General features: G+C 37.4%; 1 protein-coding gene across 2 annotated transcripts in view; it reads right to left on the bottom strand.

The window, feature by feature from the left end:
* The window catches only part of ZSWIM6 (zinc finger SWIM-type containing 6), a 203,128-nt gene that overhangs the window by 78,165 nt on the left and 111,905 nt on the right, over positions 1-13,058 (bottom strand). The window contains exon 1 of one of the 2 annotated variants that reach the window (XM_047858443.1): positions 5,244-5,318. The exons of the other annotated variant lie outside the window; for it this stretch is intronic. Coding sequence (XP_047714399.1) covers positions 5,244-5,286 — 43 coding nt within the window. The 5' untranslated portion in view covers positions 5,287-5,318. Of the gene's footprint in view, positions 1-5,243; positions 5,319-13,058 lie in introns of those variants that run through there. 2 annotated transcript variants of the gene reach the window in all.

The raw sequence follows: 13,058 nt of genomic DNA, 5'->3' as shown, positions 1-13,058 counted from the left end.
GTTAGTATTCACATTCTCAACCTGCAGAAAGTGAAGAAAAACAAAGCACAAACCAAGGCACAGTGCTGTATGGGCTTTAGTAATAGAGACACTGTGATTGGGATCAGACTCTGTCACTTAAATGCTGAGTGCTCTGGACATGTTATTTAACCTCTCTGAGTCTTGCTCTATTTGCAAAATGGGGCTAGAAATACCATCTAGGGTTGTTTTGGGAATTTAAATGAAATAACATACGTAAAGCACCTGGCACATAGTAAAAGTGCTCGTTAAATTTTATTTCCCTTTCCCTACCCTCCCAGCTGGAGAAACAGGAGAGGGGTGGTAGATACAATCCCTTCATCTATAACATTTTTTTTTTAATCTATGCTACTGAAATCTGGTGGGGGGGTGGTGGTTCTCACTTGACAGGTGTCTTGTAAAGTAAGCCTGGCCACTGAGAATGTTTGAGGTAAATGAGTTGGAGGACACTAAAGGGATCACTGCTGTTTGACAACAAAACCAAAACCCTTCAGGGTCCTTTGCTTATATACCAGCTTTCTTTCCCCTTTCCCATTAAGTTCTACCAACACATAAACAGTTAATTTTGTGATCGATGGTTACTTTGTACACAGAGAAACCAGAAAATTGGGAAGAGATTTTTTTTTAGCAGTCATACATATTTCTAAAATGTTAAAATGCAGTGATCCTCAAAACGTGGTCCAGGGTCCCTAAGACCCTTTCACAGGGTCTACAAGATCAAAATTGTTTTCATAATTCCATCTCGGCATTACTGACCTTTTAAACTCTCCCTCTCAAGTGTACACATTTAATTTTCCAGAAGCTACATGATGTGTGCTATCACAACAAAATGAAGATAGGGACAGGAAAATCCAGATCTCTTCCAATAAAGACAGACATTACAAAGATTTTCAAAAATGTAATACAATGCCACCTTTTCCACGAAAATATATTTGGGGGGGGGGGGTAAAGTTGTTTTTTCATAAAGGCATGCTATTTATGTTAATAACTTTATTACTGTTATTTAATAAATATATTATTTTTTCTCAGGTTTAATTTCAAACAGTAAATATCAACAGGCATAATCCTCATTAGCAAAGGACTCCTTAAGAATGAGGTCAGAAAAACAAAAAGCTGCTATTAGAATGTACTGCTAAGAAATGGAAAAGATAAATCTTCTTCACCAAATCATCTTTTAAATGGCATTATTTCCACTTGTATTTTATACTACATCAAATTTCTCACATATGAACACATATTCATAACCTCTACATTAATCTCACATTAACAAGGATTAATGAAAGTTTCTAGAAAGCAAACATTTACTCTGTCACTAACATTCTACAATGAACTTTCCTTGAAAACTGATTTTCCATATCTAAGGTTAGATTTCTGTTTCATTTTTAAAGGGGACAAGGAGACCTATGATACCAGACTGGGAAGACAACGGTTTTAAAATATACAAAGAATTTCTAGGGGCGCCTGGGTGGCGCAGTCGGTTAAGCGTCCAACTTCAGCCAGGTCACGATCTCGCAGTCCGTGAGTTCGAGCCCCGCGTCAGGCTCTGGGCTGATAGTTCAGAGCCTGGAGCCTGTTTCCGATTCTGTGTCTCCCTCTCTCTCTGCCCCTCCCCCGTTCATGCTCTGTCTCTCTCTGTCCCAAAAAATAAACAAATAAATAAATAAACGTTGAAAAAAAAATAAAATATACAAAGAATTTCTAAAGGGTGGCTACTTTGTGCATATATATTTGTACATATACATGTATGTAGGTATGTATGTATGTACCTATGTACATGCTCAGTTAACTGAAAAATCGTTACAAACTCAAAGCATTAGAAAATTTCTAAGCTAAAATAAACTGGGAGACATGAAATAAATACACACTAAAAACTACTTCTTTCGGGGTACATTCTTTTCAGAAAAATATGCACCCTGTGCATGAGGCGCTCAAGTAACATATTCTTTGTTGAAAAAGAATTTAACAGAAGCACTGGTGTAGCACTTACACAAATACATTTTTCACCCTTTTCCTAAATAAAAAGAACCCCTGGGGAAATTAAAGGCAGAAACCAAGGCAATGTAATGTTATGGCTGAAAGGGTGGTAAGGGTTATGAGAGGGTATTTTTGGATTTTTTAAGCTAAGACTAAAAATGCAAAAGTGTCAACATTTAATACTCTCATAACAAAGTATTCACTGGTTGACTAAACTCATTATATTGGCGAATTGCATAGTAACTAATATTTGATTATGTGCCCTTTGGTAAAACAGATGAGTTAATCACTGCCTCCAAAAGCCTAACTTTCACCTTTCCTAACTCTAATAAATACTGTATACAATCTAACATGCCATGTTGCAATTATCAATTTGCAAAAAATTTTAATTCAAATCATGCACAATTTCTAGATCAGTAATACAGATGCGGTAAGAGCCCAAGATAGAAATACAAAACAACTCAAAAACCACCTTGTCTAAAATATGATATTCCTTCTTCAACTACATAATTTTCTCAAAGGGAAATCCTAAATTAAAGAGACTGCATCCTCTGAGCTGGCTAATTAAATTCTCTAGCCCTAATTTCTAATACTAAGCTTAAACAGCTTAGGAGACATTAGGAGATTTTGCCGGCAATCACTAATGAAGCAGTTTCAGTCTCTTAGAAAAATTATTTTTTAAAGGGAAAGCTTTATTTTTAAGTTCACCTTAAAAATGTCTGTCTGGGATGGAATCATTCCTACACTTCATTAATATTTGAGAGAAAGACAATGGCAAATTAATGCAAAGACCAGACTGTAAACCACAGCACACCATATAAACAACATAAAAATTTACGGAGCATGCACTGGATGGGCCCAGAGTTCCCAGCGGCATTCTGTTCAGTATCAGGTTTATTTTCTAGTTAATGCATATTCTTGCACCATTTCATAAAAGGGTCTGTATGATCACAATACCTGTGTTAGATATGAATGGCATTAGTTATTTAAAATTATTTCTGAAGAAAAGACACGTATCTACTAATATAGCTATCTGCAATACACACTTAGAAGGAACATTAGTTTAAGGGGAATGCATTGGATTAAAAAAAAAATCACATCGTTCTGTCATCTGAAATCTTGAAGTACCTACAGATTACCCACAATCACCATTACCATAATTTTCCAGAATGCGGTTCTGTTTTTTAACATGCATATGTGAGGGAAACAGCCATCAATGAACCTGAGAATTAGGGGGCTGGTGGGGGAGGTAAACAAATTAACAGAATTTGATTTATTTGCACATCTGTAAAGCTGCAAGGTGCTTAGGAATTTAAATTATTTGCCCCAATCTTTTAAGTTCCACTTTCTTAAATGCCAACCTTTTCTAACAAGCAAAGGGGTTCTAGCCTTCCACCCTTCTTAAAGGCCAGATCAGCCAGGCTCCCTTGCTCCATCTGCATAGTCCTCAATACCCTTGCCATTGCACCCCTACAATTCGGTATTTCCTCCTCTTCCCCTCCCCTACTTAGTCTCTCACCTGGGTCCTCAACTTCTGAAGTACAGATTAAGTTTATTAGAGCCCTTTGGTGCCCAAACACCAACTCTTAGCACCTTTACACACCTTTGTCTTACTTCCCAGGGTCCAGGCCTAAATCAAGAGGGGACAGAAAATCCTTTTTACCTGTTTATTTCCTGTTGTTGCTTACAGCCAAACAACCTTCAGAAATGTTTGGCTGTTTGCTTTAGAATCGGAAAGAAAGGGGAAACTCTAGACACTAATGCTGTTTACCAGAGCCAAGAGGTAAGGAGAAAAGTCTGCTCAGACCAAAGAGGGGAGTTGCAGGCTTCAGTGATCAAAACCCTCCAACCACAACCTGAAGTTCCAGCCTGAGCCCTCAATCCCAACATGAGCCCACACATCTTGGCCCTCACCAATTCCTAATGCCTAAGGACTAGAATCTGATACACTTACATCTCACAACCATCCTGCAAAGTGGGTTATAATCATCCTCCCCTTTTTACAAACTGAGGTTCTCTCTGAGTTGCAGTGATAGAACACACTCTGGATTAGATAGGGCTCTGTAGGACTATTAGGAACATGGGTCTCTATATTCCAAATGATAAATTTGCACAAGTAAAATCTCTCCATGCCAACACATTAGTGGTTTAAAAGGATGAAGGGGGACGCCTGGGTGGCGCAGTCGGTTAAGCGTCCGACTTCAGCCAGGTCACGATCTCGTGGTCCGTGAGTTCGAGCCCGGCGTCAGGCTCTGGGCTGATGGCTCGGAGCCTGGAGCCTGTTTCCGATTCTGTGTCTCCCTCTCTCTCTGCCCCTCCCCCGTTCATGCTCTGTCTCTCTCTGTCCCAAAAATAAATAAACGTTGAAAAAAAAAATTTAAAAGGATGAAGGGAGGCAAATTAATAGATATAGACAGTAAACAGTGTTAAGGTTTAGGACCTTTGGAGGCAGGGCACTGTCTTTCATCTCTGTAGCCCAAAGATCCAACACAGCTCCTGGAACAGGCCAGGCCCTTATAACTGTCAAATGAAGGAAGTGATGCGGCTCTTCCAAGCAATGCATGACCTGTCCTGCAGAAGTCACAAATAGAAAAAATAAAAGCTTTGGTCTCAAGCCCAGGATACTATAAACTTGGGAGTCCACTCTCCCCTTACACTGAGTTAAGCGAGACACAGAGGTCTGTGACACCATCTAAGACAGCAGATATCTGCTGTATTTCCATCACAGAGGACTATCCTGAAGGAAACACTCAAGAAGCATTTGTTAGGTGAAAGAATGCACAAATCCTCTTAGGCTCTTGGTATGTGGAACATACAAAATCGTGCTTCTCAAACTGGAATGTGCATCAGAATCACCTGGCAAACTCATTATACAACAAGACGGCTGGGCCCGTTTCACCATCCCAAGTGATGCTGCTGCTGCTAGTGGTCCAGAGAACCAATAACCATGATGATTAGAATTAAAGCTTAAACAAGTCTTTTCTAGTCAAAAATATACTTAAGTGAACACAGTAAAGAGAACAGAAAAGAATATATAGCTTGTGATATAAAGAATGTAAACAATTTCTAGCTTACTATGTAAACTACATGCTCCTCATTCCAAGAAGACAGGTATGGAATATTTAAATGGTCTCAGCATTAAGAAAAAAAAATGAAAAAAATTCCATAATATTCATAATTTTTTAAGTAAAACCTTCATTCAAAATCATAATTAAAACATAAAAATTAGAAATCAATCAGAGAGTATTTACTTTTACAGAGAGATTGTTTCACAGTGTCCCATGGATTCATCATAATTGATGGCTCTTTGTGAATTCAAAACAATCCATCTGGGGGACCTGGGTGGCTCATTCCATTAAGTGTAGACTTCAGCTCAGGTCATGATCTCACAATTCATGGGTTCGGGCCCTGCGTCGGGCTCTATGCTGACAGCTCAGAGCCTGGAGCCTGCTTCAGATTCTGTGTCTTCCTTACTCTCTTCTCCTCCCCCACCGGGGTGCGCGTGCACGCGCGCTCTCTCTCCTTCTCTCTCTCTCTCAAAAATAAATAAAACATTAATAAAACATATTTTTAATGTAAAACAATCCAATTAATGAGAAAAAAACTGGCAACTATTTTAGTAACATATTTTTTGCCTACAGGAAAGTATACTCAATAAGAAAAAGTCAGAGGCAACAGAACGTACAGGAAAACAAAAGGTGAAGTAGGACTTCATAATTTCCTTCCAATTCCAACACATTTCTGTTAAACAATTTTAGACAAGCAATTTAGCCTTGATTTTCTTATTAAAAGGGATTACTAATACCTTACCTTCCAGGACTGCTCTAAGTGGTAGAACTGACAATGTACGTTAACCACCACAAGGATTCCTTTTATGGAATGCCTGCTATCATCAGCACTGTAATAGAAATGTAATGCTCTTGGAAGCTTGGCATTTCCAACAAGTGTAAAAAAACCCTAGCCCTTTGGCGAGTATACAAGCTGTTGGAAATGCCAAGCTTCCAGGAGCATGCTAGCATTTCCATTACAATAACGTGCAAAGGTTTGTTGTTACTGTAGTAATTCTAATATACTCATATTTCCAAATTAATGGAACTGCTATAATTTTTTTCAAACTGTCCACACTTTACATAGGACATTCTTAAAATGTGATTTGATTCCAAACAGTAGAGAAAAGAAGAAAAATTAGAAGACGTATTAATTTTGTCTGAAAGTAACTTCTAGTTTCAGTGAGTAATTTTCCAATCCTATCTTTGAAGATCTCTCTTCTAAAATGTAAAACACCTTTTTTACTTCTAATGTTTGCCTTCTGTGTCACTGTATATAAAATTATTTTCACAGCTCAAGTCCATCTTGTCATTGAGCTAGAGACTAATTCAAAGTTGGATGCAACCGTAAGGAAACTTGCAATTCTTATTGTGAAAGAAAAAGTGACCACAGCTTTTCATTCCCGGTAATTTATGGCCTGACAAGCAGAGTGAAGTTAGAACTTATGCCCTCTTCAAAGAATCCTAAGAAACACTAGCCCTGCCAGAGCTGTAAGTATTATTATTTCCCTGTATGTAGAGATCCAGCTGAGAAGAAAATCCTCTCTGCTTCATGTGTGTGTCTTTAAGAACAGTGAGCACATGCGTTTACACCTTGGCTAAGTGGTTTGTTTTTTTTCTTAAGTACATAGTGATAAATGAGAAGCAAAGAGACGGACTGGCCACCCGTTCAAAATGTAAATGAAATTTATTAAGATATTCCCATTCCTATCTTGGCCCAGTGTAATTACAGATGATTTTCTTCCCTTGTTTTGGTTGGTGTGGAGGACGTGTTTTTTCTAAAATTTCTACAGTGAAGACGAATTACTTAAGAGATTAAAAAAAAGTGCTCTCAGTAAAATTGCAAAGGTGCTTAAAGTCTTCCTGAGGAAAGAATCTGCCATATAAAGGATGCCCAAAACATGTTCTGGGTGCCTGGTAATGACCACACACCAAGTGTAAACAGTGACAGTGATCATCAGTCAAGCATTGCCCTACTACCTGGCCCAGCCTACTTTACCAACAGGACACTCCCAGGCTCTCCTTAACCCCATGGATGCTCAGCCTTCCTCGTGGCTCAGACACTTTCCAAAGAAGAAGATGGACTTCAGCACTCAAGGTAAACAAGGCAGAGAGACTGGGCTCCTGGTTCTAATTTCAGCCATTAGCTAATGTCAGCCCCATGGGCAAGTTGCTTCAAATCTATTTCTTGTTCTTTCTTCTTTTCTCATGTATTAAATAAGGAAAATAGATGTTAGATGATTTCTAGAAAATTAGGAAGCTTGGCAGCAGTAATGGAGAGTATCCACGGCAAGATGAAGGATGGTAGCTGTCACACTCACTCAACCCAAGACCTTTGACTTACCCTGGCTGCCACAAAGTTGAAGCAATGGTCTTCTCAAAGGACTTAGAAGTTATGGCTCAGGGAAGGAGCAACAAAAAGGATAAATACCACTATTGTTGCATCTATGTATATATGTCACTGGCGTGTGGGAGAATTTTTTAAAACTTCGAAATTCAATATAAAAGTAAACAATACATAATTTTTAACCATCTGCCTATAACTGATATTCTTAAGGCATAATAGCTTTTTGTGTTCTAGATCTAAAATCAAAATCTAATCTTAAAAATCTCAGATTGTATAAATACAGGTAAAGTTTATCTATGCAAAATGTATACAATATAGAATATAAAAACACGAAAGCCCATTAAAAATGAAATGAAACAAATGGATTAGATCATCTCGTCTGTCTTTACCACCAAAAGGGCAGTAGTATTCTTTCCCTTCCCATCCATTAATTAAGAACATGAGGGGCTATACCATTCAACAACACTTCCCTAATCCCCTAACTTGGTAACAGGCAATGTACAAGTCTCCAGAGAAGTATCCATGAATAACACATGGGCTCCAGTTCTGAGAAATCACTGGATTATTGGGCAATTTACACCTATGAAGTCAGATCAGGGTTGAATTCAGAAATACATAAGAAGAACAGACCGACATTTCCCAAACTGTGTTATATATGTTAAAAGGTATCAAAGGGTGGGGGTTTGGGGAGGTGTTCCCTTATGTCAGAGAAATTTCTATTAAGTTGCATCCAGCACCACCCTTTTAGAGATTGAGAATGTAGCTCATTCAGAATAAGAGCTCTAAGAACTTAAACAGTACCTGGAGTCCTACTGAACTTTATTTACTAGGACTTTAAAGAAGAATGGTAGTGGAGTGCCTGGGTGGCTCAGTTGGTTAAGCATCCAACTTCAGCTCAAGTTATGATCTCGCAGTCTGTGAGTTCAAGCCCCATGTCAGGCTCTGTGCTGACAGAGCAGAGGCTGGAGTCTGCTTCTGATTCTGTGTCTCCCTCTCTCTCTGCCCCTTGCCCGCTCACACTCTTTCTCTCCCTCAAAAATAAATAAATATTTTTTAAAAATTAGAAATGCCACATTTTTTTAAATTTTTTTTTCAACGTTTATTTATTTTTTGGGGGACAGAGTGAGACAGAGCATGAACGGGGGAGGGGCAGAGAGAGAGGGAGACACAGAATCGGAAACAGGCTCCAGACTCTGAGCCATCAGCCTAGACCCTGACACGGGGCTCGAACTCACGGACCATGAGATCGTGACCTGGCTGAAGTCGGACGCTTAACCGACTGCGCCACCCAGGCGCCCCAGAAATGCCACATTTCTTAAAGAAGAATGGTAGTACAAGGTCTAGAACAGCTATAGGAAAATTAAAAAATGTATTTAGTTCAAGATGAGCAATAGGGTTGCTTAAACTACAGGCTCAACTGAGAGTTTAGAATCATAAATCAGAACAAGCCAACTGACAGGCTTTTGTTACTTTTTCTCCAGGAGTTTAAGCCAACTCAGACATGAGTGGCTTAAAGGTTGGAGAAGCCTCATCACCAATATTCCCCTTCTACTATTAAAGAACCATTCATTTATGGGGAAAAGTAAGCCTATCGTTGAAAGCCAGTCTTCTTACAACACAATACAAAAGAAAGCACACCAATGTTGTTATGTACACAATTACACTTAAAAGTTCATCTGGCATTCTCTCAACTAGAAATACCTATTAATATTCAATTAACCAGAATACTAAACACTGTCAACCCAAAATGGTTAAGAAAAGTGTTTATGATATTTTACCTCCAAATCCTAGAAACATGAGTGGCAAAGCTCAAACATCTGTTTGAGAGAGGACCTGAAAGAGTCTTAACATGCAAATTCTGTATTAGAGTTTATTCCATAATACAAAGGAACAGTACACGGTGTCCTATGAAGGAAGGACTGTTAAGATGCTGATGGCACTCAGAAGTATGTAGAACAGTGCCTGCACAGGACATGTACTCAGTATTTGAGTGAATAAATGAATGAAAAGGTAAAAAAATTTTTTTGTAGAGTGATTAAATAAAATCTGAATGCTCTATACCAAATTGCTCTAGTGTGAGAAGCTGCAAGATAGCAAAGTCTGAAAACAAATGATTGTATGTGCCTCACACAGGAAACATATGTGAAGTAGTTAGAATTAAACTCTTACTATAGATAATTACCGTTTATGCATGACTTTTTCAAGATCTTGCAAAAGTGCCACTAATAATAAATATACACTATTTTAAATAACAACTTGGTTGTATTTATTGCTTCTGAAAACAAAGTTTTTACAAGGTAAACGAACAGATATATTCCATTTTAGACTGGAGAACATTTCTATTGGACAGGGTATTGGTTAACATTCTAGAAAGAATCAGAAAAGTACAGATACTGGCCAGGAGCTCTAACCACAATTTTCTTTTCAACATCAAGTAACTGTTAACTGAAACTTTATGAATAATAATCCAAACTTCAGGATTAAAAATAAGAAGAATTTTAAATAGGTAACAGAACTCCTGCACCAAATTTTTGAATACCATTCATTCTAAACAGAAAATATAAATGCAAATGGCTTCAAATCTTAAAGAGTACTAATTAAGTAGCAATTATGTATACAGTGGATTAATGTGGTTCAGAATCAAAATAATGTGTCTAAGGATTGTCAGTATAATGGAATAAGAAGTGACCTGGGAAAGCGACTGGAGTTTTAATCCCAGCTCTGCTACTAATTAGCTATTTGACCTTCAGTCACTGGCCTCATTTTCATATCTGCAAAAAGAGGCTGAAGGACTAGATCAATGGTCCCTAGCTGTCTTTTTTGGGGGGAGGGGGGATAGGGAGCAGTTACTGATCCTCTGAGAATCTGAAAAAGGGCAATGTATGTTTCCCCCAAATATGCACAAAACTATGCAGAGTATTTCAGAGTTCAAGATCTGTTATCTTCATTTATTTAGTTTAAGGGCATCCTTGTAAATCTCCCCACAGACCCTCAAATTCTAAACTTTAGTTTCTGAGTGAAAAACAACCAACCAACATATATACTCAGATTCAAAATAACTAATGAAAATCCAGACTTGTGCCTCAAGTTACTTTTTTCTTTGGTTTACAATGGACTTACAAGGACTTTTCTAAAGAATTTAGACATTTAGAAGCAACTGGAACACCTATGCAAGTATCAATATACCTGGAGGCAACCAACTTACCCAGGCTCAAGAGGCTATTTTGTACATTCATGAGAATAGGGGACTTCAAATTTAAATATAGCCCACGTAATACTCGGCATGAAATGATGAAACAAGAATAAATCTACAACAGATTCTTAACGGGAGTTAAAGGGGAAAAATAATGAGGAATAACACACATCATGTATATGATCCAAGGCATCATAAAACTCAAATGACATATAGATTAAATGCAGACAAAAATACAGTACTTCAACAGCTAAGAGACCAAAGACATGTGGTCTAGTTGTTTAATCGAACAGAATTAATATTTTTTATAAAAAGCTATTTTAATTGCCTAAAATACAAATATATTGGATATATATTGTCAAAGAAAGCTCCACAATGTAAAACAAAAACAAAACACCTGAGGAATGAACTACGTGGTAGTTTTCAAATTCCGAGGAAAAGGCAAATGGCCCTACATTTGTAAATCAAATACATTAGCTAAACAAATGTTTCATCATAATTCAAATTAATTTCTCTGGTAGAGTATGAATTCTGCTATTTAAGGTTGAAATAAAATTTGCCCCTTTTATGTAAAAAGGTAGTCAGAAGCGTCTCATGCCCAACAGAAATCTATGTCCCTGCTTCAGAAACCTACAAATAAATGTTAGGACCACAAAATATGGAAGTAAAGACATGATAAATGATAAATGAGAGCCACAGCAGTATCTTTTACTAGTCTACCTGGTCGTTCTCCTCTTTCATTTCTCTCCCTCTCCTAGCATTCGTTCTTTCAAATTCTTTACACACTTTCAACCCTTGCTAAACACATTTGTACCTTGCTTCATTCCCTTATTCCTCCCTCCATTTTGAAAAGGCTAAGAGAATCTTCTCTGGGGCAGTGATACTCCCCAGCAACTCCAAACTCCACCTGGACCATTTATAAACTAATTGGGGATTGTCTGCAGTTACCCTGAGCCTAAAATAGTTTTTTTCCCTTTGGAAACAGCTCTACAAGACTACAAGGAGCACAAATCTAAGTTGACTTTTTCTTTTTCTTACACACATATCAAATTTCAGCATTTTAGTAAATAAGAAAATGAAAAATCTAGGCAGGCCAGAGAAACATTAGGCTTAATATTTTAGAAGTTCCAAAACACTGAAGAATCCTAATTCATTCTTTTTGATGATTCTTCCTCAAACAAATGTTGGAGGTTTTCCCCCTAAATAAATATATAAGAATTATATTTACACATTATTTTTGAGAATGCCTCTGATACATTAAACCCTACTGAGAAACTGAATTCTCCTAATATAAAAATGACAGCCATACCTAATGATATACTGTTATGTTTAAAGGAGAAAATCAGAAATGAAAAGTTGATACCTTAAGAGAAGATGAAACTAGCATCATCAGATTAAACAAGAATCCAGTTTTCATGATCATCACCTCACTAAAACAGCAGTTCTGTATGCTCCAAAACTCTGGCTCTTAATTCTTCAGAACCAAAGGTTCAGCTGGAAAAACCAAGGATTTTCATTTTTATCAGGTTGATGAAAATCTATCAAAAATTTATCAATACTTCATAACTTCCTAAACAGCATCCAAAAAATCTAATTTAACACTTGCTTGACAATTCAAGGTCATCATTAGAACAACATTCACGACACTATGTCTTCCCAGTAATGCCCTCAAGGCCTCACTCAGCCCGGTTACTAGCCCTTTAGCTGAAGACTTGAAGAGCTAAAAGGTACTGCCCTGCTGGCTGAGAGCCTGGTCTGCTTCTTTTTCTCTCTCCTCTCTTGCCCCTTCTCATGCTGACATTTTACTTAATACTTACATCCCCTATCCTTCTTCTAAAATGCTGGTTTACATCCTCTAGGAGTTTGGAAACTAGATAACCATCGTCTGTAGACCTGTGTATAAATAAGAGTAAATGACGTCTGAATACAGGCCTGAGGTTTTCTTTTGTGTGTTAAGTGCTTAAGCTGCAGTCTGGGGATATTGGTGGATTTAGACTGGTAGCTTCAAAAGCCCACCATTTGTCCTTGTTTGTTCTCAATTATATGCCAGATAGAAAATAAAAGAGAAACTGAATACATTACTTTTCAAGTTTTCCCTAAAAGTGCCATGAGCTCAAAAAGGTAAATTCTAAAGATATTTTTCATTCATTACTAGAAATATGTGGTATAATGTCTGATTGCTTTAATCACTACTGCCAATAGTAATAAGAGTTAACTCTTCTACCTGTCACCATATAAATCTCACTTTTGTCTCAGGAAAAAAATGATTTTTAAGATAAACATACATTAAGTCTAACATAAGAAAGCTCTATGATTTTTAAGACAAACACCTTTGTTTTAAGAAAACGAGGCACACCCAGATCTTGGTTTCTAAATACCATTCTCCAACAAAAGGAACCAAAACTTCTTGGGAAAACAGCTTATTCTACATCTGAGATGAAGAAAATACTAATAGTGTCAGAAATGAAATGCTTAAAAA

Source organism: Prionailurus viverrinus, chromosome A1, assembly GCF_022837055.1.
Source record: "Prionailurus viverrinus isolate Anna chromosome A1, UM_Priviv_1.0, whole genome shotgun sequence".
Taxonomy (NCBI): domain Eukaryota; kingdom Metazoa; phylum Chordata; class Mammalia; order Carnivora; family Felidae; genus Prionailurus; species Prionailurus viverrinus.
Note: the sequence above shows the minus strand (reverse complement) of the source record. Positions and strands in the feature narration are given on the sequence as shown.